This window comes from Eutrigla gurnardus (genome assembly GCF_963514095.1).
Source record: "Eutrigla gurnardus genome assembly, chromosome: 11".
In the NCBI taxonomy this organism is placed as follows: Eukaryota; Metazoa; Chordata; class Actinopteri; order Perciformes; family Triglidae; genus Eutrigla; species Eutrigla gurnardus.
In genome coordinates this window covers 12,582,891-12,606,989 of record NC_139925.1, presented here as the reverse complement: position 1 = coordinate 12,606,989, position 24,099 = coordinate 12,582,891, and the positions used below count along the sequence as shown (strand labels likewise).

Genomic DNA, 24,099 nt, shown 5'->3' with positions numbered 1-24,099 from the left:
GAAAGACAGAGAGGAGGGGAGGGCAGCAGCAGTCAAGCTGCACTTTATCCTGACAGATCTCCTTTACACACTAATTTCCTTGTTAAAGAAGAGAAAATGGCACTCAATCCGGAGAAATCCTTTTCTCCTGGAGCAAGCCTGTCAGCAGAGGGATGAGTGGATACAAGCAGAGCTTTCCTCCTCAGGCTAGCTCCCCCTGGCACACAGCAGCTAGGCTACCGCTCACAGCCGAGCTCTCTATCTATAGCCATAATTAATACACCATCGGAATATAATGAACCATACCATGAGACATGAATTTCAGTGGGCGCTGCTGTCGACAGCAGTCATTTAAGCGCTCGCTGGAAATCAGACGTGAAGTGAATTGATTTTTTGATCATGTCATCTCCATCACAAATGGCAAACAAATCGTGTACAAACATTTCATGCTCAGTTGCTGTTTAGAAACGTTCCCCCATGACAAAGTACGGAGCCTCTCTCTCTCCCCCTCACAACCCTGCCACCCATTCATTCACAGTTACCAGCAGAGACAACAAAATCCAGCAAGGGGCACATCCTTCACCGCGACATATTCATCACTGAATTTGTAATTCGCCAAAGTGTATTAGCTCGGATTTGAGAGAAAAAGGGGAGGAAAAGAAAAGCCTCTTTTATTTTAAGTCAGGGGTGTTAGCTGTTCAGTCTGGATGTTCTCATCTCCCAAGATTACTATTCGCGGGGTGTGTGTCAAGACTACTTTTCTGAAATCTCGGTAACAATTCAGATGCGATCGATAAGGAGTGACAGTTTATTCTAAGGCTTAGCACGGGGGCCAAGAAAAGAACGACTGAAGCATCAAGTTTAGAGGAATGAATTTGTTTTGTATTTGATTTTTCCATTAAATTTATCACCACTTTAACTCTGCCTTTTCCACCTCTCCTCCCTCGTTCCCTCTCACTTTCCCCCTCGCTCTGTCACTCACATCAACAACAAGGCTGTAAACGGCTGTCAATTTCTCATCTGTGATTTCCATGTCTTCACTTTCATCCATTTTTGATTGCTTCACACCCTATACCTCTGATGCTTTGAGTGCTCATCGGTGACCTTGTGAGATGATGTGGGGGAAATTATAAAATAAATTTTCAGTGGCAAGAGTGCTGCTGCCCTTTATCACACTTCATCATATCTGCCGTGGACGGGGGAAAAAAAATAGTTGAGAAACATTTTCTTACAAAACGGCCCCAACGCTGGTTTGGCACAAAAATCATATGGTAAATCTATTACCACTTTGTCAAGAGAAACCACTAGAGGTTTCCCACAGTGTAGCAGCAGGCAGAGTGGGGGAAAACTGTGACCCTGAAACTACTGTCCGATCTCTCTTATTAAAGTGTTTTCAAAATCTTCCCCCCCTTTTTTTCGGATTTAAGGGTCATTGAGGATGCCAATCAGGAGGACAGGCCAGTCAGGAAGCCAGCGGCGTGAACAGGACAGGAACCAGCTGATGAAATTCATCCATACTTCTCACTTATGATGACATGATTGATTTTCCCTCAGAGTGCTCAAATGTAGGATTGTCTTCCTACCCCCATCTCCTCCTCCATCCCACCTCAATCTGCCCACCCACCCGCCAAGCCAAACAGCTAATGGATAAAGCCTCTGTCTGTCTCAGGCATGGCGGAGAGTTGACGAGTGGAAGAACAACTGCAGCGAATGAAGGGTGAAATCTGAGAGTGCAATTTTCCGTCTGTCAATCTCCTTTCAAGAGAACAAGTTGACCACCAATCAGCGGAGTCGATTCGGCGGGCTGCCGGTGGACGGGAGCGTTCTGAGTGACAGCGTTGTGTCACTACATTAACACAGCGATGAAAGACATAAAAACGCATTTTTCTGAAGGGCCTGGCCAGTTATTCGATTTTCTGGATGTGATTTGGGGGGGTTGGGACCATACTTTTCTGCCTTAACAAATGAACAAACTGACAGGTTAATGCATAACATACCGCTCTATAATTTATACTTCTGAATTTGGGAGACTCCTATCATCCACTAGGCGCTTCAAAATACAACCAATTAAACTTTACTTAATTATTAAAGGTAGAAAGTGAGGGAGAAACATGCCTTAAAAACTCTTGCTTGCAGTCAATTACGATAAAACTTTAATGAGCCTGGATAGAGAGCCATAAAAACTGATAGCCCCTCCGTCATGAATTATATATCCATATCGATTTTGTTTCTTTGCTATAAGAATTGCAGGTAATCGTATGTTACCACATGTAAAGTGCACTTCCCCGGCGAGGATAAATATTAACTATCAAATATATATGAGGTGTGTGTGCATTTATGACCGAGCTCATGTAGAAAATGAAGAGCAAAGATGTCGAGGCAAGGGCCATTGGGAATGGATGAAGGGTGCCATATCTGACAGTAAGAGAGACCCTTAGCGGGGCCGGTTTGATATGTTACCTAGTTAGCGTCACAGGGAGAGGAATAAATAGTTCTTTATTATTTGTGGTTGCCATCATGTCTCTCCTAATAGACAGGCTATACTGAGTTTAAACCACATTATCCTCCGCGAGACCATCGCAATTACTCTTGAGAGCTGGGTCTGATGTGTGGATAAGGCAGGTCGCCCATGTCTTAATGAACACAAACAATGTGAAATGGAGGAAGGAGCAGTGGGGGGAAAGATAATGGCAGGGGAGGGCTTGTTTTAATAGAGACAGCGCTAAGTTGTTTGCTATGATCTATGCGAAAGTCTGAGAATGCTGAAAACCCCCAATGTTAGTTTGTAGGCCTTTTCTTTCTTTTTTTTCCATGATCCTATTACCCAATCACTCCACACCCTTTGCTCTCGTGTTTCGCCGGTGAACAGCAGGCAGAAATCCTGTTTAGTGGATCTCCAGTCGTGGACTTGTGTGTCTTGCCGTCATTGTCACGCCGCCCTGCCTGGTTGGACACTCGCGGAGGTTAAAGGGCAACAAACTGGATCACCGTGACGGCCTGGCGCGAGCGTTATCCGCAGCACAAACGGCTCAGCGCCGGGTTAATTGATAAACTGCCGCTCCACTTCATTAGTCAGACAGACCGGGCTTAACGAAGGAACACAGAGAGAGTGTCACTCTGAATATGTTAATCATGCCCGGCCATTATAGGGCTCATCCCTCTACCTCCCCGTCTCACTCTGTGGGCGAACTACAAAAACCAGGGGGTGCAGACTCACTCCGAGACCCCTAGTGTGCACTTGTATCGAGCAAGGCTATTTATCAGTGACAATAGAACCGAAAATGGGAGACAGACAGACGTAAGAGTGGTCCTTGGTGTTATTGAATATAAATATATAATAACCATGTAAAAAATGCATCATTTGGCCTTTTCACAAAGGCAGTTGTAATATAGCGCTAGGTGAGCACTGTACTTGACGTACACACTGGAGGTGAGGGTGTCAGGGGAGAGCTCGCTGGAGCGAGAGGAGGTTTTATTGTTGCCCAGCCCTTCCGCTTAAGTGCACATGGCTGGGAGGAAGCCGGGACCTCCAGCTCTGACCTCTGCGCATGTATATTTAATAGGCCATCAGTTGGCCGGGGCAGCGCTCTGATCAGGATTCAGAGAGGGGCTTTGAACACCCCTGTGTATTCCTGAGCGTGCAGCCTCAAGCTGCTCTCCCCAGCTGTGTCAATCCGACAGCACTGTTACAGGCACCCAGACAAGGCGCTGGGCACTCCACTGCTACCGCCTAATGACTACAGGAGGAGAAAAAAAAAGGAAGAAAAAAAAAAAAGCAAAACAAACACAAAAACAATAACATTTGGCGTATGGAGCTCTGCTACCATCTAATGAGTGGTTTTTAAAAAAAAAACGAAATATGACGTCGAAACGGATACACCATAAGGGTGCGTGGGGCGTCTTTGGATTATATCAGCTATACCATGCTATGTTCCCCTTAATAATAACAAAATGGCAATCTCACGGTGACTGCACTGCACACGCCGGTAACGATTGTGGAAACAAGGCGGCAAACAGAGAAGTGCCACTCGTGTGTCTTTTCTTCTAACAAGGTATCACTACTCTTTGAATCAAATCGGTGTGCGCGCGTGTGTGTGAGCGTATGAATGTCACAGTGCACGCACGAGTGTGTGTGTGTGCGTGTGTGAGGGCAGCTTAACGAGGGTGGTTCATTTGACAGGCAATTAGTTTGCGGAGCTGCTATTGACAGCCCCTGTGCTTGTGTTTGTTCAACAGCTCTGGGTGAGTTCCACGCTCCCTGGGCTACGTGACAAAGCACCTCCGACAGGGAGCTCCTGATCTCCACCGAGGCTCGGAGGCTCGCACTGTGAGGGGGGTGGATATGTGACAGCCTAGCAGAGAGAAGAGAGGAGAGAGCGAGGGGGTGGGGGGGGGATACAAAACCCACAAGGGTCTATTAGGGGGTTGTTGCAAGTTAATGTAGCTACAACACACTTTTTTTTTGTGTGTCGTATTTTTTGAAAGGCCTGAGCAATGATGTTGTCATTTGTTGTTTGATTGCGGGAATGGCGGAGGGTAATCTTAGGAGACGCGCTAGGCTCAGGCGCTATACACACATAAAAATGCAGAAAGCGAGGAGGCGAGGAGGTGAGAGGGGGGAAAAGCTAGGGGGAGATGGAGGAGAGGAAAAATATAACAAGATCCAAACACTCTTTTATCCTCGAAAATCCCATATTCTAATGCAAGGGGGCCCATCCCTCTTTTAGTTGCAACCATTTCGTTTGTAGAGCCAAGCTCCAATCAATATCATTATTTTCACAGAGGATCGAAGCGCCTTCACCGAGTTAATGGGGGATTGAGGTGGTAAACGTTTACCCTCTCACTGTCAGCAGAGCAGTGGTCCATAGTGGGCCCAGATGACAGCGCTGGCCCCACAGTGGACACACTGTGTGGAGATGTCCTGTGGGTAGACAGGCTGCATGGACTGTCAACCGCCTGCCATGCCCTAGATGGCCTAACATATCAGCCACTTGAGTTGGAGCAGCAGTATGGGCTTCGACTTCTGCTAGAGCTAACAGAAACAAACCGGCCAGCGCTGGCAGCAGCGGCCGCTGCGCTGCTTGACATTGTTATTGTTGATACAAGAAAAACTGGAAATAGACCCGGCTTTTTTTTTTTCCCCCTGTTATTTTAAAGGAATAATTCAATGTAACTCCGGGGTAATTGAGTAAAAAAAATCTGATATCAAATGCAGCATTAGCATAAAACATCATTTCGGTCAACGCTCGCCGTCTATGACCACGGATCAGCTGTTCTGTCGGATTCCGGAGAAATGAAGACTAATCTGCAGCTGGCAACGGCAAAGCAAATTCTCTCGTATAGCAGCATATGCTAAATAGCTCTTCAAGCGCGCAGATGCATTGCTGTAAAATACTTCTCCTGTCTGCGTATCTGCATCTCCCAGATGGGTCCCAAGCTGTGCCAAACTGCATCTCATCAACAGCTATGAACTATGGCATCACATGACCGCGGGAGATACGCGGCGTCCTATTCTGTCTCGCCTTGGCACGGCGTGGTCATGCGATGCATCATCAGGAAGCCCGTACTTTGTCAAAATGGAGGTAACTAACAGGAGGAGGAGGCTGGGCAGGGAGAGAGAGAGAGAGAGAGTGTGGGCCTTTTTCCTGCTCAACGCTTTTTGGAAGTTGTGCTCGATAAACAGGAGAAAAGAAACAACTTTTTGTCCGATTCCTTCTTTTTTTTCACTTTGGAAAAAAAGACTAATCAGCAGAGTTCAAGTTGATTCGGGTTTGCACGAGGGTGTGACAGAGCAGTGAGAGATTTCATGGGACGTTGCCCCATGATTCATTGAGTTATTGGTTTCCGCCCTGTTTTAATCGCTGGCGAGCCGGAGCCAAAAAATCTCGGAGGATTCCGGAGAGCTCTTTTTCTCCACCATTCAGCAGAATGGAATTTGGTCTGCAAGTGCCTCACGTCATTCGAGGCGTCCTTCACAGTTTCAGGGGCCCTAATTCAAACCACATGGAGGGCAGCGTCCGGTTACGGACCTCTGCAAAAGAAAAGGACACATTCCCATTGGCTGCTTTAAGATGGGAAACGGGGTGTCTTGATGGGGGAAAAAAAGATAACAAACACATCTAAGTAGGAGTCACAACATAGCCAATGCACACACACAATCACGGGGCATAAATATACATACACATGTACATACACAGGGATATACGCAAATATACGTGCGCGCACAAATACACAAACGGAAACGTGCACTTATGGGCCTGCAAAAGCTGTTTGCTTGACATGATGGAAGAATGAGCAGCAGGCTCTGTAATATTGCCCCTATTCTTCATTGACAAGCATATATATTTTTGCTGTTCCCAACTGACTTTGCAGCGCTGAACTCCATTTATGAATTATCTGACATATTTCCTGCTATTTTTTTGACAGGAGTACTCAGAGGAAATTTCAAGGCACCTTTCTCCTGACAAGTAGAAATATCAATATTTGAATAAATTGCAGATTTGGATCTCCTCACATGGATGCTCTCCAGCAAGAGTGTGTGTGTGTGCATGTGTGTATGAATGTGTGTTTGTCTGTGTATGTTTTTGCATGTGCGTGTGTGTGTGTGTGTGTGTGTGAGTGAAGGGAATGGGAAGGGGTTTGTTTCATTCTGTTACCACGGTCTTATCCCCCCGAGCCCGCAGGCAGAAATCTGTATGCAGCATTTCATTAGGAGGGAGCTCGACTGAGTGACATGTGAAGCACACCTCGCCGTCGACCTGATGAAGTTTACTTCTCTCAAACGGCAAAAAGCCACTTTGTAGACTAGCCTTTTTTTTTCCCACAGAGGAAGAGAGAGAGAGATGGGGGGGTGATGGCTGAGCACCAATAAAAGAATCATGAATGTTGTTTCGCAGAATGACAGGCCTATCTGTACACAAATATTTCTCTTCGAGAGAAATGTAAGCTTCAGAGCTCCCCCCCCCCTCACTCTCCTCTTTTTAAAGTAGATTTGAATTGATAGAACTGACAGTCTTTCAAAATATGATCACCTAAAGTCTAAGTCTTGTCGGAAAACATCTAACAAGACGCACAAAAGGCGGAGTGGAAAGCGGATTGTTGTTATCTTCCATCAGAACTGGCAAGTGTTATGTGAGGAAAGTAGCGTCTCACCCAGTGAACTAAATAATTTACAAACAAATGCACTATTGTCCTACAACCTTGATAAATACTCCGTGTCTGTATAAGAGGTCAATGTCAAGCATCCATAACACTCAGCGCTGTCGTCTTAAAGCTGCCGGTGTTACGTATGAGAGACTTCTGCCTATCTGTCTCACTCTGTTTAGCTGCAGTAGCTGCCATTCTGTCTGCATGTCTGCTACCGCCGCTGATAGATCACTCTCCTGCCCACCCCCCCCTTCAACCAACCCCCCCGCCGTCATTTCAGGGAGCCTGAGAAATGGCTTAGCCATGTGAGGTTACTCAGGTACCAAAGAGACCGTGACCCCGTGGCCCTACGAGGTCGACCCTCCCTGACCTGAACGTCATACTTTCTCCCTCTCCGGCACAAAACAAAAACAAATCTTATCGTGCGCCTCCGCTGCTCGGAAAGCATAAAGGAAAGCCCTTGTATCAATGTGGCGCTTTGACAATCATCTATCCACATGACCTGTGATTTCTCCGACAGGGTCTGCTTGACACTTACAACAGAGAGGTGACGGCGTGCCGGTTGTCCATCTCTCGCCTCGCCTGCCCTTATCTCCTTCTCCTCTCCATCTCTCTCACTCACCCCTCACTTGTGTGCACAACTTAATAAGCAAGCAAGGGGTAGATTCCCATTATGGAAACCCTGGAAAATGGCCCGGACATTTTCCCCCCCATATCTGGGATCTCCATCTGGAGAAGGCACTCTCCCGCTCTCACTGCCCCCCTTGTCCAATCTCTGTGTGTGTTCTGGTGAGGTTATGCTGCAGAGATGGCTTTCACTCTCCACTGGCTACAATGAGATTGGCCCACCAGGTTGACTCTATTCGAATCGACAACCCATTTCAATAACGTAACAAAACAGAACAGAGTGGTGATGTTGAATAAAACATTTTATTTTTTTTTTGCGAGGAGTGCCCAGGGGGTAAGATGTGTGTGTGGGGGGTGAATTATCTAAATCTGTACGATTTTGGAACACTTTAGCGGAAACATAAATTCATCTACACATAACATAATCTGTTACATATTGATTTAATAACAGCATGTAATTTGGTTAGTTGCCCCCCCGCCCCCCCACCATTAACTGCCTGTCTGCGTCACTGCTCTCAGACATCAGTTAGGGCTGCTTCATGACTTGAGTATATGTATGGTCAACAGACTAATGAAGATTACACTGAGGTCAGCGAGTCACTAATCCCCGGCGTTATTAGTAAAAACAAAAGCCCACAGCTTTACGCCATACACTTCATCACGCCGGAGTGCCTATGCACGTGCATAAGGTCCGAACATAATACGGTGTGACTTTAACCATACAATGAGAAGAGAAAATAAATATGCTAAGAGCAGCAGGGGTGGACCGGGCCAGGCCTCTGCAGACCTATGTCATCACTCTCTCTGGTCTCGGCTGTGCTCTCCACCCGAGCGAAAGGCTCAATGATTACGGAGGCTCAGCTTCCCTCTAAGAAAGCAAACCGGAGCTGCAGTCCAAACAAGGCCGAGCCAGCAGCGAGGGAGCACTGCTACGCCAGGCGGCTCGGGTTTACCATTGCCTCCGACCTGGCTGGCCCCCGGGCTTGCATTAGTCCCCCGGCCCAGCCTCTCTAGGACAAACAAACAACCACCACTTACACAGTCAGGGACGAGCAGTGAGGCAGGGAGAGCTGGTGCCACCAGCGCTGTGTGGAGGGGGAACCTGACCCAATTGGATTTGCTTTATCACCCCATATAATGATTCCCAGACTGGCCTGTTCCAGTGGTAGAAAATAAAAATTACCCCCCGAAAAAAAACCTGCCTGCCATTCTGAGTTTGGCCCAAAATGGGCAGCTCCCCCAAAACAGATGGGGAGGCATCTCAAAAATGTTCTCTGCCTCTGGGGACATGTGGTTTTCCCCATCATTATATAACTGTAAACTCCTGGATGTCAGAGATTGGGGATAATAACTTTCAGATGTTGGCAGCACCCGAGCCAATGCTGGGACCTGCTGGATGGGAACCGTTATTTGGCAGAGGGGAGGAAGTCCGAGAGATTAGGACTAAGATGTGACAGGGAGAAAAGTGGATCTGGACTGGAGTTGAGTGGGTCGCCTTAGTCTGTTCCAGTTTGTACCGGGCCCTAATGATGGGCCGTTGTGGGAGGCAGAGGCCCCGGCATGTGTTTGCGGGCAGGATAGAGAACAAATTAATATCAAAACCACAGGAAACCATGTCGTCCTGTTAACATGACGAAAAACCCGAGCTAAAGTGCTCGGAGCTTGATCCTCCACTTTTAGCATTCCGCTTCAATTTTCCGATAGATTTGATGTGACAGTTTTAGCGCTCCCCATTGCAGTGCAGATGTGCCACTAATTCAGAAACAGACACACCTCCTTCAATAAATGAGTCCTTATAGAAGTGTCATCCCGTTAAACCATTTTTATTGGTTTGTCTCACATGGCGGGAGGGGATCATTGCTCACCGCCGACACGGTCGCCGGTGTGGTCAAGGTTTGGTCACTTAAACTCAAACTCCTCTAATGAAAATGAAATATCTCCTCCCAATTTTTTTTTTAATATATAAATATATATATATATATATATATTCCAGCTGGTCACCGCGCAGTAAAAAGCACAATCCTTTTTTTCTTCTTTTTAAATATTTTCTCCCCCCCTGCTTTAAAGCATCGATCGCAGTGCTGAACAAGCAGAGGAGTGTTTTTTATTGTAAATCAATACTGATCGATCGGCTGCCTGGGTGTTGAATATGGATCAATATCACACCAGGCTGTGGAGGAGATCTGATTTCAATTGGCAAGAGAAGCCCGCAGCAGGTTTCCATCAAGCGGTAATTCAAGACATGGGAACATAAGTCAGATGGATTGATATAGACTAGCCAGGACCTTTCTTGCCACTGAACCAGCTCAAGGAAATTTCTGTCATATATCATTAACGCGGTTGGGGCAGGCAGTAAAAAAGAAAAAAAAAAAAAGAGGGGGAGCAGTGTACCTCGGTGACCCTAAATGAAGAGCATCGGTCAAACACTGCATAAATACTCCATTATTAGCATGAATGTTGTGTTTTTTAATAAAGGCATTCCAGAATAATAAAAAAGTCCAACCACTAAAATAGACGCTGTGGTGCTGCTCTCACACACACACACACACACACACACACACCGACACACCGCAGCGTGATCATGTTCTGCTGGAACTTCTGGTACTGATTATGCGGAGGTCAGCTTGAGATTCATACTGTAAGCTGTTATTCATTTACTGAACAAATGTCCTGGAGAAAACTGATGAATGGGAAAATATTTTCATTACACTTATCATCCAGGCGATCTTTATTAAACCTGCACATTTGTTTCATTTAAGTACCGCGACCAGATATCTCAAATAATTTAACGGTGCACATGTGTGGCCAGAGTGCATCCAACGTGTGTGTATGTTTAAAAAAAGCAGGTCGCCTCATTCATTTATCACTTGTTTGTGATTCGGCGAGGAGAGGAGGCACTGTTCCAAATGACAGCATTGTAAAACAATAAAAACAGAGCTATAGTTAGAAATAACTTGTCACTTTTAATAAATGACACTGGTTCAGGGCTCTTTCTCTGGGGCTTCTCCTCCGATACATCCCAGGCACCCCTGGGGCCAACGGAGCAGCCAGCAGACCAGCTCGTTTCCCCGAGGTAACTGATGACCCCATCCCCATCTTTGTCCTGTGACCTCACACCAGCGGGAGCAGGACCATGTCCGATGAAATCTTCAGACTGCTTCCCATCCTAATCTTTCCCTGTGTCACACTACAAATTGCTACATTCAGAAAATGGAAATAGATCGAGGCGGAGATGGAGGGAGGGACTGACGGAGGTAGGGGGAAAAAAAGGGGGGAGGGGGGGGCGGAGGAGTGTGCATCGACAACCAGTCCCCTAAGAAAAATACTTGAGGAAAGAACGACTCGGGAGATCCCGACCAGGAATCACATCTCAGCGAACATATTGATCTGATTTACAAAACCTCCACTCTAATGCGAAACAAATGGCGTGGGCGTGAACTGGTACTTAACCATAAAACCCCAGCATTACTCCGTCTCCGATGAAATACCACATATATCCCTCACCAGGGCCTAATGTGCTGTTTTACGGCCAGATACGACTGAGGTTGACCCAACAGTTTGTTTGACAATTAGGGGAAACCTAATAAGGATTGAATGGGAGTGAGAACATGCCAAGAGAAAGAAAGGAGACCCTTTTTCAAAAAAGGAGAGAAAAAATGGCAACAAAAAAAAAACACGGGTCTGAGTGACCTAAATGTGATTCAGAGAAATCGGGAGCTGTTTGACAAAAGCTCTTGCGTCATTAATGCTCGGAGAAACCAAACAACATCTTCGAAACAGCTACAAAGTTTAATTATAAAGGAGCGCTGCTAAATATTTGAGAAAGACTGGCATGTTTTATTTACCTCAGATTTAATTTCAATAATGTACGATTTTCACCGCGGTGGCTTATTGCAGTGATGTGTCATGGAGAGGGGGGGGGGGAGGGATAATTCTTAATAGATTGTTTTTCTTTCTTAATATCAAAATAAATCACTTGCGTTGCGCCGCAGCAAGACTCAAATCGCATAAACGCGGCACTAAACCACGTCAGTGAATGCAACTGGAGATAGTAAACTTTAACAACGTATACACCGGGAGAATCTTTGATAACCTTTACTTATTTCTCTGCAGAGCGCTTGTGCATGTGTGTGTGTGTGTGTGTGTGTGTGTGTGTGTGTGTGTGTGTGTGTGTGTGTGTGTGTGTGTACAACATCCAGTGTTGCTCTTGGCCCAGCATTCATCCCATCACCCCAGCTCTGGCCTTGTTTCTGTCAGCAGTGAACCAGGGGAGTAGAGAGTAGGGGGTGGGGGGGAGGAGAGCAAGAAAAGGAGAAGAGGAGAAGGAAAGAGGGAAAGGGAAGGGGGGTGGTGAAGGGGGGGAGGGGTTGTCTCCATGGACAGATGGACTGCTCTTTCTCAACACATGTGGAACCATGTTTCGTCTTTCACTGCCGTCAAGCTGGAGCCGAATCCGTCGCTCTGTTGGCCCGCGCCACTCTTTCGTACTGCACACCTCTCTCTTTAGCACAGCACACACACACACACACACACACACACACGCACGCACGAGTGCTCACACACGCATGCAAGCGTGTGCACACACACACAAACATCCCAGTCTTTTCTCTGCACACATGTTAAAGTCATCACCCCTGCTCAGCGCTAGTAAAACACAACACCCCCGGCTTCTCTGCTGTTGTCAAGTCTTGCCATTAGCTGATGCCACTGGGGAATCCTACCCTAGTGAGGTGGGTCTCCCTCGGGAGCGCCAGGCACCACGTTACGTTCAGCCGCCACTCATGTGAACCCAAACATGTGAGCATAATTTGGAAAATATCATTTATACTGTGCGTCTTTGTACGTGTCTTGACATTTACAAACTGCGATAAAAACCCAACACGAGGGAGGAGGGAATAGAAAACAGGGCGAGAATAATTTGAGGTAATGTTTTGCTTAGTGAACAGTATTACCCAATCCTGGATGTTGGAGCGTTTTGGGGAAGGAGGTTCTGGCTCTGGGGCTGCAGAGAGGGTCTGGGTTTCATTTTTTTTTTTTTTCGGCAAGTGCAAGCCAAAGGAGAGCTGCCAAGTACAGCTTTCGCTCTCAACACTTCCTGCTCTTCCTACTCTGGCGCGGGAGGAGACAGGCTTCACTCAAACGTCACGTCGACTCAGGCAGGGGTGGCCAGTTTATTCTCCAATTTCTCAATGGGCGTCAAGATCTCACATCTGTCACACGAATTACGGCCAAACGCTGCCAAGAATGGAAAAAAAAAAAAACGCTGAGATGGATGGATTGTTTCGCCGTAAAAATAAAAAAAGGTGCGTGCAGGTGTTTGCATGCGTATGTAAACATGGAGCGAGAGCATTTCCTACGCACGTTAACAGCTTTAAATGCCTTAAAAAACACCGCAGCGCAGGTCCCACAGCTCAGCGGTATAATGTCAAAAAAAAATAATTCCTGAAGGAACACCTGCAGCAATCAGCTCTCCATCACAACAACGGTGACCCCCATCCGCTGCATCATTTTTCATTACGGATTGTGGGAGCACAATGCCAGATTAACACTACCTACCGAGTGGCATCTTAATTGCCTCCCTCTACAGATGCAGCGAAAACACGTAATTTAGGTACTCCATAAACAGACTTCTCTTTGCAGGTTATCAAGACAGCCGCTCAGTGAAAGCACACCCTCTTTTCCCAATGCTGATGTGCAATTAAAATGGTTTTAGAAATCCTCTTTGACAGTCCAGGGCTTAGCCAAAAATGTAAATGACATTAAAGGAGACAATGAATTTAATTTTGTTTAATGTCCCCTTTCGCTGATTCTCATTTACATCACATTTCCACATAAAGGGCTGACCTTATAAATACTGGCATTTGTTCAGCTTTCGGAGGTAATCACGGTTTTGCAAAAACCAGATGGGAGCGCACAAATTTTCCGATTTATTTCTTAGAAGGTCCGGGGGAGCCGAACGTGAGGCGTTCTAAGGCGGCGGGGTCTTTTGTTTCCTGGTAAACAACTTGACAACAAGTCAAGTGCACTCTGGGAAATGACCTCGTAGGTGTTCCACAAATGAACGATAACGCAAAGTCGTTTAGAAAATACAGGCTCACTAATGAGGGACATAACGGAGAGCTAAGCAAAATTTACATTAGGCCAAAATTTAATCGCATTAACACACGAACAGGTGCGGTGAGGCCTTTATAAATGAGCTAAATGAATAAAAGCCTCCCACAGCACAACCATGTGTGCTGACCAAAAAAAAGAGACAAGGGGAAAAAATAAGGGAAAAAACAAGTCAATGTCATGAATAATTCAGTGGCTGGGCTGCACTCCAAAGGTCAGTGCTCTTTGACCTTTGTGACAGGAAGTGAAAGGGAGTGGCGTAGCCGCTGGAATAAATGGAGCTGACATGTTTAGATCTGGTCCTGGGTCCGTTTGTGAGTGGCAGCGTAAATTGACACAAGATGTTAAACTGTATGAACATGCATTAAATTCAAAATTCATATATGGGTAGAATACAGATTGATAACACATTCTCTCTCTCTCTCTCCGGTTTCTCAGAGCCAACTATGACCTTTGAACCCTGACACGCAGAATGAGTCATTTTCTCTCCTCTTTCAACAACATGTGCTCGTCTTATTACAAAATCCATGTGTAAGCCTGAACAATGTATCTAATCTTTCACACAAGAGAAGACAAAGTCAATATGCAAGAGAGTGAAGACAGATCCCAGACCAGGAGAGTCATCGCAAATTGAGTTATGTTTGGTTAAACACTACATGCACTGTAAATGGGAAAACCATCTAATCAGATATTGGGCGCCTCATCACTATAATTCTAAAGACTCAAATTACCGACTGAATAAACCTACACCCCCATTTACTTTAAGGCACCATTAACTTATAAATGTGACATCTGTAGCGCTGCAGGATTTATAAATGGGAGAGATGATTATACCAAACTGCGAAGTGATGCGGTCATAGGAAAAGTGCCGCAATTAGTCACAAGATGAATTTGCTTTTATTTCAAATAAACATGAAGGCTTTGAACATTTTATACGACGCACGCGATTCAGAGACAATAGACTTTCGTTTTTTTTTTCTTTTCGCAGAGCAAAATCCGCACTGACTTTCCCAAAGCGATGTCGAAATTTCACTCGCAACACGTATAAACCCAACAAAATGCAACAAAAAATGGGGCCTTTCTTCATCCAAAAAAGGAGTATGAATAATGCAAGGGCATCAAATGTAAGTGCTGAAATATTTAAAGACCAAGCAGTGCTGAAACTTCGTGACAGCTGTTGGGCTTATATCTAACCAACTTTTTTCTTTTTTTCTTTTTTTTTTAAGAGAATCCTTCCTCTTCAAAAAATCTGAGTGAAAATCTGTATCAAAACTCTGAGAGAAAATAGGGTAAACAGATGTCTGGCTTGACCGCAGGAAAATAGGACACATTTGGAATGATAAGTTTCCCAAACTCCGTTGGATATGCCAGATCCATGGGAACGCCAGTTAATGTCTTGCTAGATGCCAGCTAGCTGTGTGCGCTTTCCCCTCTTACCATCTGGGAAAATGTTACAGCGAGTGAACGCCATCAATGATTCACTCCAAATCTGTTTCTTAAGGTTCGGCCATGCTACTGTTTCTCTAGGAAATGTGGCAGCGCGGGCTGGTTTTCGTACTGTAATTGTAGACAGATGAGACATGCCTGATTCAACAATCAAACCTCTCCTCTAGGTTTATGTCACTCAACTATGTTCTACTCAATTGGAAATAATCCGTTTCTGCCAGCAGCGACCGCAGCACAGGTGCTCGTAATGATGTGCATGGGAAAATGACAGATGTAACCGAAATGGCTGTAAAACATGGGAGCTTTAACTGAAAGCTTACCCATGTGCGCGGCGGGAAACGGCCGAGTAATTGCGGTAAATAGTCGCCGCGTCGCGAAGCCTGACAGCGTGCCCTGGCCGCGTCCGTAACTCTGGCTAAACCCTGCAACCTTTCACAGGCACCCCTCTCCGCAAGCCTCCCTCAGTCACTGGGAACCTGTGTGGGTCTGTTCGGGTGAGCTGATGGGCTCATAGTTACGACATGGAGACAATGGGAGGGTCTAATGAGGAACATATGCTTTTGTGTTTCAACAGAGCCGCTCATTGTGCAAGGAAAGGGATACTCTGCTCCTATTCAGACTCGTCACAATGAAAATCCGAGCCCTCCCAGAGCCAGTTGAGCTTACAATATCCATCCGCTTCTTCCCCCCCCCCCCCCCCCCCTCCCCTGTTCTCTTTTTTTTCCCACCCCTCTTTCTTGACTTTAATTCTCCATGCATTCATTTTGCTTATTGTACTTATGTTACATGTTTTTTTGTCCCGCCGATTGGAGAACAATGGCTGCGCGGAAGAAAAAAAAACCTCTGAGCTGCAAAAAGGCGGCGGCGTGACACAAAGCAAACATGAAAGCAACGGAAGTGAAGCAAAGCGGACGTCTCAGGTTGTATGTTAATGTTCGCGCTATCGTTCACTTCGCCGGCTAAACGCGCTTGACTGATAAATTAAGCCAGCCCGCCAGATACAGTGGGGGGGGGGGAGGGGGGGAGAGAAGCTCGACCCTGACAACGTCCTAAACACCTCAGTACTTTTCTGGTGTGCACCGTGACCGTGGAGCGTTACAAAAAAAAAAAAGAGGCATAAACAACACAGAAGGCAGCACGCGAGGATGTGCAGGCTTGCGTGCGGGTGTCATGTTTGCGTCCTCGTCTGTGTGTCTGTGTGAGTCTGAGTTCAGACAGCAGTAGCTCTGGTAATCCATCCAGGCTCCCAGGGCAGCCAGCTCCTACTTCCTGATGCATGAGAAGCCGCTGGAGTGGAGTGGCAGCAACAACTGCTCAGCCCTATTTGATTACTAATAAGAGAGTTGTCCCCTCTGTCAGATACCAGGCATTCTCCGCTAAGCAAACAGTGATTCCGGCTAGTCAAACATTAGCATTGCTGTCTCTCCCTACTACGTGGTGAGAGTTACATTGAGATCGACGCTCAAACGACACCCCCCCACCCACCCACCCCCCTTTCCTCACCCCTATATCCACGGCACACACACACATATTCACACTAACCAGAACATACAGTAGAGTTTCACGGTGAGAGAATAAAACGCCGATGCCTGAGAGCAGATCATTTATTCTGCCTCTTTAGAAGGGTGATAGAAATGTGGCAGATGTAACTTCCCCCCCGAAGGTGCAGAACAAAACAGCACACATAAAATGTTTATCCCCCTTTTATTTTAAAACGAAACTTTAATGGCATCTCGCTCACAGCTAACTTGAGAGAAGGAAACAGTCGATGGGAAAAACAAAAAAACAAACAACTATTGACAGTCGTCGCCGTCGTAAACAAAGACGAAAAAGCCAGCCAAATAAATGGGAAGTTGCCTAAGCTAATTAGGTGTATTCCCAGCATGATCCTCTAGTGATTGAACCACCTGTGATTGAACAAACCCTAACCAGGTGGTGACCGCCCCTCGGTGCACAGGTACCTGGGAAAGACGCCCCTCAGCCACTCACACAGGCTCACCCACGGTTCCCACACTGTGGGCTGGAAGATGCAAGTCAGCCCAAGCGAGGGCCGTCTGGCACACCGGGAGGGAACTCATTTGTTCACGAGCTCATCTATGTAGCCCGCTCATCCATTTAGTCGCTCAGACACTCACTCATTCACTTACTCCCCGTTCCACAAACACAGAAGAAGCCACACACACACACACACACACACACACACACTGCCTACCTGTCAATGATCACGGGGTCTGATGGAGTCTCGTTCCTGTTTCCGCAGCTTTTCTTGTCACAGCATCGGCTGTACGGGAACACAGACAGTGTATTTTCAGAACAAGCAATACTTTGTTAAATAAATCAAAATAAATAAATAATGCACACAAAACCACATACATTTATTAAGTGCCTCGGAGTGGTTTTGATATCGGGGGGAAGAGAGAGAGAGAGGGGGGTAAAAAATTGCCATGAGATTTCCTTCACTCAATCTATCCATTCCATTGATGCTGATGGCTGATAAAAATGGTGAAAACAACATGTTGTGTTGTTTGGCTTAGCGTTGGAGGGGAGGGGAGTGGGGATTGGGCCAGGAGGCAGGGGAGTCACTTTTCACAGCTTCAGCTTTTGTTTACCTCTAATTGCCAAGCTGCTATTTCTGAGGGAGATGCAAGGTGCCACCCTCAACCAATATTTCTGCAGGGCATTTATCAATTATGGCCTCAAAAGCACTAATCTATCTTCCACCACATGTTTCAGCCATCTCTCCCCCCTCTAAGCCTATAGCAAGCTGCCATTCACCTCTTTGATTGGGACTTGAATCAAAAAACTGCAAAAAAAAATATAAACAAATACATCATCCTAGCTTCCATTCGAGATGAAAACATATAAACATGTGAATAAGATTGATTTATGCCATATGGCACGGGAAAGAAAAACAAAGATTTTGTGCAAAGCTACTGTCAGTCAACCCCCACGTTATTTAAATATGTCTGATTTACATGACTTTCTCGCAGCAGTAATAAAGACGTGTTTTATAGCTAAGGTGCCGCAGTGTATTAGAGCGTAAATATAATTCGGAAACCACATGTATGACGTGTCTAGAAGATAAGATCTATTAAGATAAGATATCAAAAGATAATTCTTGTTATAACTGTTGTTATTATGCATAGCTTCTTATCTGACAATAGAGAGCAGTTAAAGTAGTTCTTTATTCAGCAGCAAAACACACTTCCTCTCGACAAAAAAAAAAAAATATTACCTCCAGAGCACAAGCATATTCGACGTGTCAGAAATAAGTGATGGATGCATGTATAAATTGAGCGTGAGTGATGAGTTTATGCATGGAAAAAGACAAATCATTCTCAGCCCTCATGCTGCACTTGCTCCACAACCAGTAACTTGAACAATGCACCGGTGCAACAAAGGAGAGGTTAACCGACAGTATCCGAATTCAATGTTCACAAAGCTCATGCTGAGCTCGACAATAACAACAAAAGGCGTTTTTTCCTTTTAGTATCAATGACACCGCTGAATAGCAGCGCAATATGAGAGGTTGAGATTTATGTGGTTAAATGACGCTAAAAGGCTCGCTGATCATTGTTGACAGGTGGGATCAACCGAGAACTGACTCTGTGCTAAAAAGATGAAGGAGGGAGAAAAAGAAAGAAAAAAAAAAAAAAAAAACCCGGATACATGGCATGCAACGCCTATGCATAACTTAACAGAACACACATCGTCTCTGGCAGTCTTAAATGATGACATACAATGCTTAGAATGTGAAAGAAATAAACTGGAAATCAAAAAACATAACTTATGTAGCGTGTGCACATTCAATTTCCCTCCACTGAGGAGGACAGTCGTTCATTTTCACTGGCATATTCATATCAAAGTTGAATCACATTATATCAAAGTTAGAAATGACAGCAGTACTCTCTCTCTCTCTCTCTCTCTCTCTCTCTCTCTCTCTCTCTGTGGTTAGTAAAGGACCACAGGACTGTCTGGATTGCTGCATCACATCATGAGTGTCAAAACTTATTGAAGGGGAGGGAATTACTTTTTGCCTGGATCTGCAAAATGGACAGAGCAAAAAAAAAAAAGGAAAAAAAAGAAAGAATGCTTACCTGCACATAATTTCATGGGTAAGAAGGACTCTGCACATTTCTGGATTCTTGTCTTGACCCTCATAAATTATGGCCTTTGAAAGGAAATGAGATGGAAATAAAGTGAAAACACAGTCATCTCTTAAACACCTATTAATTCACACGAATGCACGAATAATTAAACTAACGCATTTGCTATTTTTGCACTTAATAAAATAAACCAGGGCATGCTTACACATGATCTTGGGACGACAGAATAAATAACGAGAGTGCAAAGGCTAAATAAGAATTAGGGTTCAGATAATCACAGCAACATCACAGTGTTATAAATAACATGCATTCACATAAACATCAACCTAAATCAGAAATTACAAAAATAACTATGACTTATAATAATAAAAACACCAACAACATTTTCTACTGGCAATACTATTTTTAAAAATGTATTTATAAAAATGCATGCAAATGGTTATGATGGTAATAATCATAAATTGTATTTTTTTTTTTTTTTTTTAATCTAGATAATATCCTGTGGCTCAGAGAGACAGGCAGAGAAAGAGAGAGAGACAGAGGGATTTTCATAAGGAGAGATCCAATAGAAGTGTCATCAATATGCTTATAATCTGGGGATATTTGGGGGAAAGTGTTAATGGGCAATCTGTTGTTTATTTTGAGCCGCTAACAATGATCTTTCTGTGGATAAAAAGCGGTGTCTGGCGGTACGGTTGAGTAATTTTTGAGCATTGGCTGAAACAGATGGCGTGGAGCTATCAGTTCTGCCGCTCTTCTCTCCTCCCTCGATCCCTCCCTCCTTCTCCCGTTTCTAAGGATAGACACTTCACTCCCTCGTATGCTGAACCGGCACCAAGTGGTGAACGAATAAGGCATCCACCACGTTATTGACAAAATTCTTTAAAAAATAAAAAATAATAATAATAATAACAACAAAAAAATACAATTAAAATGATCCGCTTGATTTTTTTTTTCATCTTTTAATGTCATTCATTATTTGCTTTTTTTTTCTGGCACGCGGGGGCCAATATGAGAGTGACTTTGAAATAAGTGACATATCTGAACCAGGTCGCATCACTCTCGCTTTTTAAAAGCTGTCCTACTTGACCTGATGTGTTCTTTTTTTTCTTCTTCTTCCTTTTTTTATTATTGTAGGAAGCGGGCGATTATCTATATTGGTTTGATTTATGTCGCTGTTTGTAGCTGTAGAAACAGAAATCCATAAATTGCTTGTTCTGCGTCATTGACTCGGATCATTCGCGCAGGAATGTCGTCTGTGACCAGTGGTTCAGGCTTCACGGCTCTATTCACAAGGCTCCACCAAAAACCGCTGTTTAATAACAAAACACGAGGTGGGGAGCCCAAATAAGGCTGTCAGATTTTATTTCCCAAATTATAATTAACTCTCCAAATCTTTGCGTTGGCTCGAAATGAGCATTAAGACTTAATATTAGCATTTTTTTTAACGCGTTGGACTCTGGGTTAAAAGTCACTCAGATGAGATAAGCGAGATAGCCCCTCCACGAAGAAATATGAATATGTATTTTTATAAATATAATACTTGATGCGATTTTTTTTTTTTTTTCAAACATGGGTTTAGAGCGTCACCTCTGACTCCTCGCAGATAAAAATCAGATCACATGACTTGAAGCTTACATGTTAATGAAACCAAACTCTGGCACAGTTCAGTTGACTTTAGGAATATGGCCAAACGTAAACAGTCTGAATGAAAGCTTCCTGTCACACCGGTAATTTGATTTTAGTTTGTCACACAACTTTTTTTTTTTTGGTTGGATTTAATACAACAAAAAAATGAATATGCATCTCAGGGGGTGACGTGATCTGCACGGCGCGTTAAGGTGAAGCATGTGTGTGAGGGTTTTGCACTGTGTGCGTACAAGCAAGTGTAACAGCAGCTTACCTGCTTCGTCATGGAATCGATTAACCGTATGTAAAGATCCTGTTCTGTTCTGACACCTGGGGAGAGAAATAGAAGACCACTTGTGAGTTTTGAGGAATTGTGGGTAATGAATTAAAAAATAAAAAAGTTAAGTAACACGTAATAAAAATATGAAGAGTTCACAGTGATTAGCCTACATTTATATATAAAAAAAAAATAACAGACTGCTTTTATTATCATCATTATAATTATTACTACACGTGTCTTTTTTTTTTTCTTTTTTTTTGCACACTCGTGTTTGATTTATTTGCACGTGTTTTGTGAAATATTGAGGACGGCATAACTCACCATTGCTGTACAATAACTGTAGTTTGTAATGTATCCCATTGTTAGTTTTTTCACTGGTTGGTTCCTGCAGGAGACAACAGTTTATATGAAAATCAGACATCAACAGAACAATTACCTCCACGTGTCTCTGTGTGTGGACAAAAACAAATATATGGGCTATGTGTAGTTTCTGTGCAAAAGAAGAGAAACAGCTTTAGTTGTTAGAACGACTCTCTGTCATCAACGAATTGAGTTTTTTTTTTTAAAATCAATATTACACGTGCCTTCCCCCCTATTAACCCACTGCCATTTCCAACATAATTTCGATGCATGTGCTGATTATGTACAGGGGGTGAACGTATTATCTTAAAAAAAATAAAATACACAGCTTACTTTTTCTTTCTCCACAAAGTCCACAAAAGCTGTCCTTTCGATCTCCACGGGCTGACCTTGTCTGTCATACAGCGCCAGGACGAAATGGAAAAAATTGGATTTTCTGAGGTTGGAAGGGGGCTGCTTTTCATAATGTGCCCGTGCCAAGCCGACACCGCTGCGGGGAGAAAACAAGAGACCATCTCGGTTAAGCACCGGACACCGGGGATGCTAGATGATGGAGAAGCTGATGGGAAAACATTGGAGATGCAGAAGCGCGCTCGAGTAGCGGAAAGGGGGGAGATTTTCTTGATTTGTCACAATAATGGGGTAATCTGATGTAATGAAAGGAAGGGAAAGCCGAAGGGGGGGCATTTATTGGGAGACCGTAATTGATACAGAGTATTCAGGGGATTTGAGGGGTCGATATGATGAGGAAGGGAATGCGTGAGAAAAATCAGATGCTTTTTTTTTTCGTTGTTGGCATGCGTACCTTTGGGCGGCTGTGTTCGCGTCCACCACCCCAGCTGTGTGCATCCAGGAGCGGACCGAGTTCAGTCCACCGAGCGGTTCCTCCTTCATCGTCGTCCCACCCCGCGGTATAGTTTCCTGAATTCCAAACATTTAGGACAATTTGCGTGGAAGAAAAAAAAAAAACCGGAGCCTCCTGTGAAAATTAGGGGGTGAAAATAAACGTCCAAGCGGCGTTATCCTTTTGGGCTGCTGTTGTCGTTTTTTGTTTTTTTTCTGTCACGGGAGAAGTAGCGAGAGCCGATTCAGACTTGCGAGGGAAAACCCGGTCCACAGGTCTTGCCTCCCTCTTCAGTCCGTCCGATGTGAACAATTCTCAAAGTGCTGTACTTAGTTAGAGCGGTATCCACAGACTGGAAAAGTGAATTGTTCAACAGACAAGCTTTTTTTTTTCGGTGTGTGTGTTGCTATTGTTCCTCTTTTGTTTTTTTTTTCTCTCTTTTTTTTTTGTGCTATTCACAGAAAAATCGATGTCGGTTGTTTGTGTTTGTGGGTGATGCTGCTCTCAAAGTGCCCACATCCCCGAAGCACCCGCATCCAAAACCTTCAGGACTTCTCGTTGAATAAAAAACCCACTCCTGAAAAAGGTGCTGCTGCTTCTCTCCGCAAGACAAACACAGGCGAAGGCTGATCACCAGTGGAGGTGTTCCTAGTACACAGGAGAGGTGGATAAGGGGCCCTTTCGCGTCGTGCACGATGGATGGGAACATGCAAAACTAAGCCCTCTTTCCCCGAGGACTGAAATCTTTCCCGGGAGCCAAAACTCTAAACCCACGGGAGAGGCGCTGTCAGAATATGACGCTGAAGGGGCGGGGTTTTGCCCAAATATGGAGCTCTGACGCTTCCTGTCAAGCAGTGGCGCTCCTCTGTACGGGTTCAGCCCTATAGTGCAGCAGCCTGAGAACACTCACTCGCTCCACTTTTCCTCTTGCTTAGGCCCCTATATGTGGTGAGTTTTGATTTTTTTTTTTTTTTATGATATGGAAAATGCAACCGTGTGTAACCATCACGCACGAGAAAAAGGAATGATAATAAAAAATACATAATAATAACTGAATTCAGAATTGCTTATTATAGCCTTAATGATTGTAATTTCCGTGATTAGTTTTTTTTACATCATATTTGATTCAAATCAATAGCATTTGACATATTTATTCGATTACATGTGTTATTATTACAAATTGACTCGATGAGGTTGTTTGTTTACCAGTGCATCGAAAGCATCTCAGTAGCCGTGTGAATACAGGCCATAAATCACATTTCAATAATGGCAGATCATGTTTCTCCATATAACTGATGTATTTGTGCATTTTAAACTCCACGTTTGGAGTTATTTTTTTATTGTAATTAAAACGTAATTAATCCAACGTTGATTTCAGAGAACCAGACCTGATTATGAATTCATTTGCATTCACTTTTCATTGAGATTTTTTTTTTTATATATACCAGCAGATGATTGACTTTTTTTTTTTTGCTGTGTATCGCAGAGCAGCGTTTTTCTTCACCAATTGCTGTGGGCATCAAATATTAACAAAGTTTGAAAACTATGTTTCTTATATTATTAACGTGGAG

The 24,099-nt window shown here is 44.4% G+C and overlaps 1 protein-coding gene across 6 annotated transcripts in view; it reads right to left on the bottom strand.

The window, feature by feature from the left end:
• Positions 1–23,351, bottom strand: part of LOC311020930 (transcription factor COE3) — a 68,090-nt gene extending 44,739 nt beyond the window's left edge. The window contains exons 1-6 of one of the 6 annotated variants that reach the window (XM_084021203.1): positions 22,490–23,351; positions 22,018–22,174; positions 21,646–21,709; positions 21,319–21,374; positions 19,407–19,480; positions 17,522–17,590 (exon numbers count right to left, since the gene is read on the bottom strand). In XM_084021203.1, the coding sequence (XP_083877329.1) occupies positions 17,522–17,590; positions 19,407–19,480; positions 21,319–21,374; positions 21,646–21,709; positions 22,018–22,174; positions 22,490–22,620 (551 nt within the window). In that variant the 5' untranslated portion in view covers positions 22,621–23,351. The remainder of the gene's footprint in view (positions 1–17,521; positions 17,591–19,406; positions 19,481–21,318; positions 21,375–21,645; positions 21,710–22,017; positions 22,175–22,489) is intronic. The other 5 variants (XM_084021205.1, XM_084021206.1, XM_084021204.1 and 2 more) reach the window with 5 other exon arrangements.
• Between the last annotated feature and the right edge of the window lie 748 nt (positions 23,352–24,099).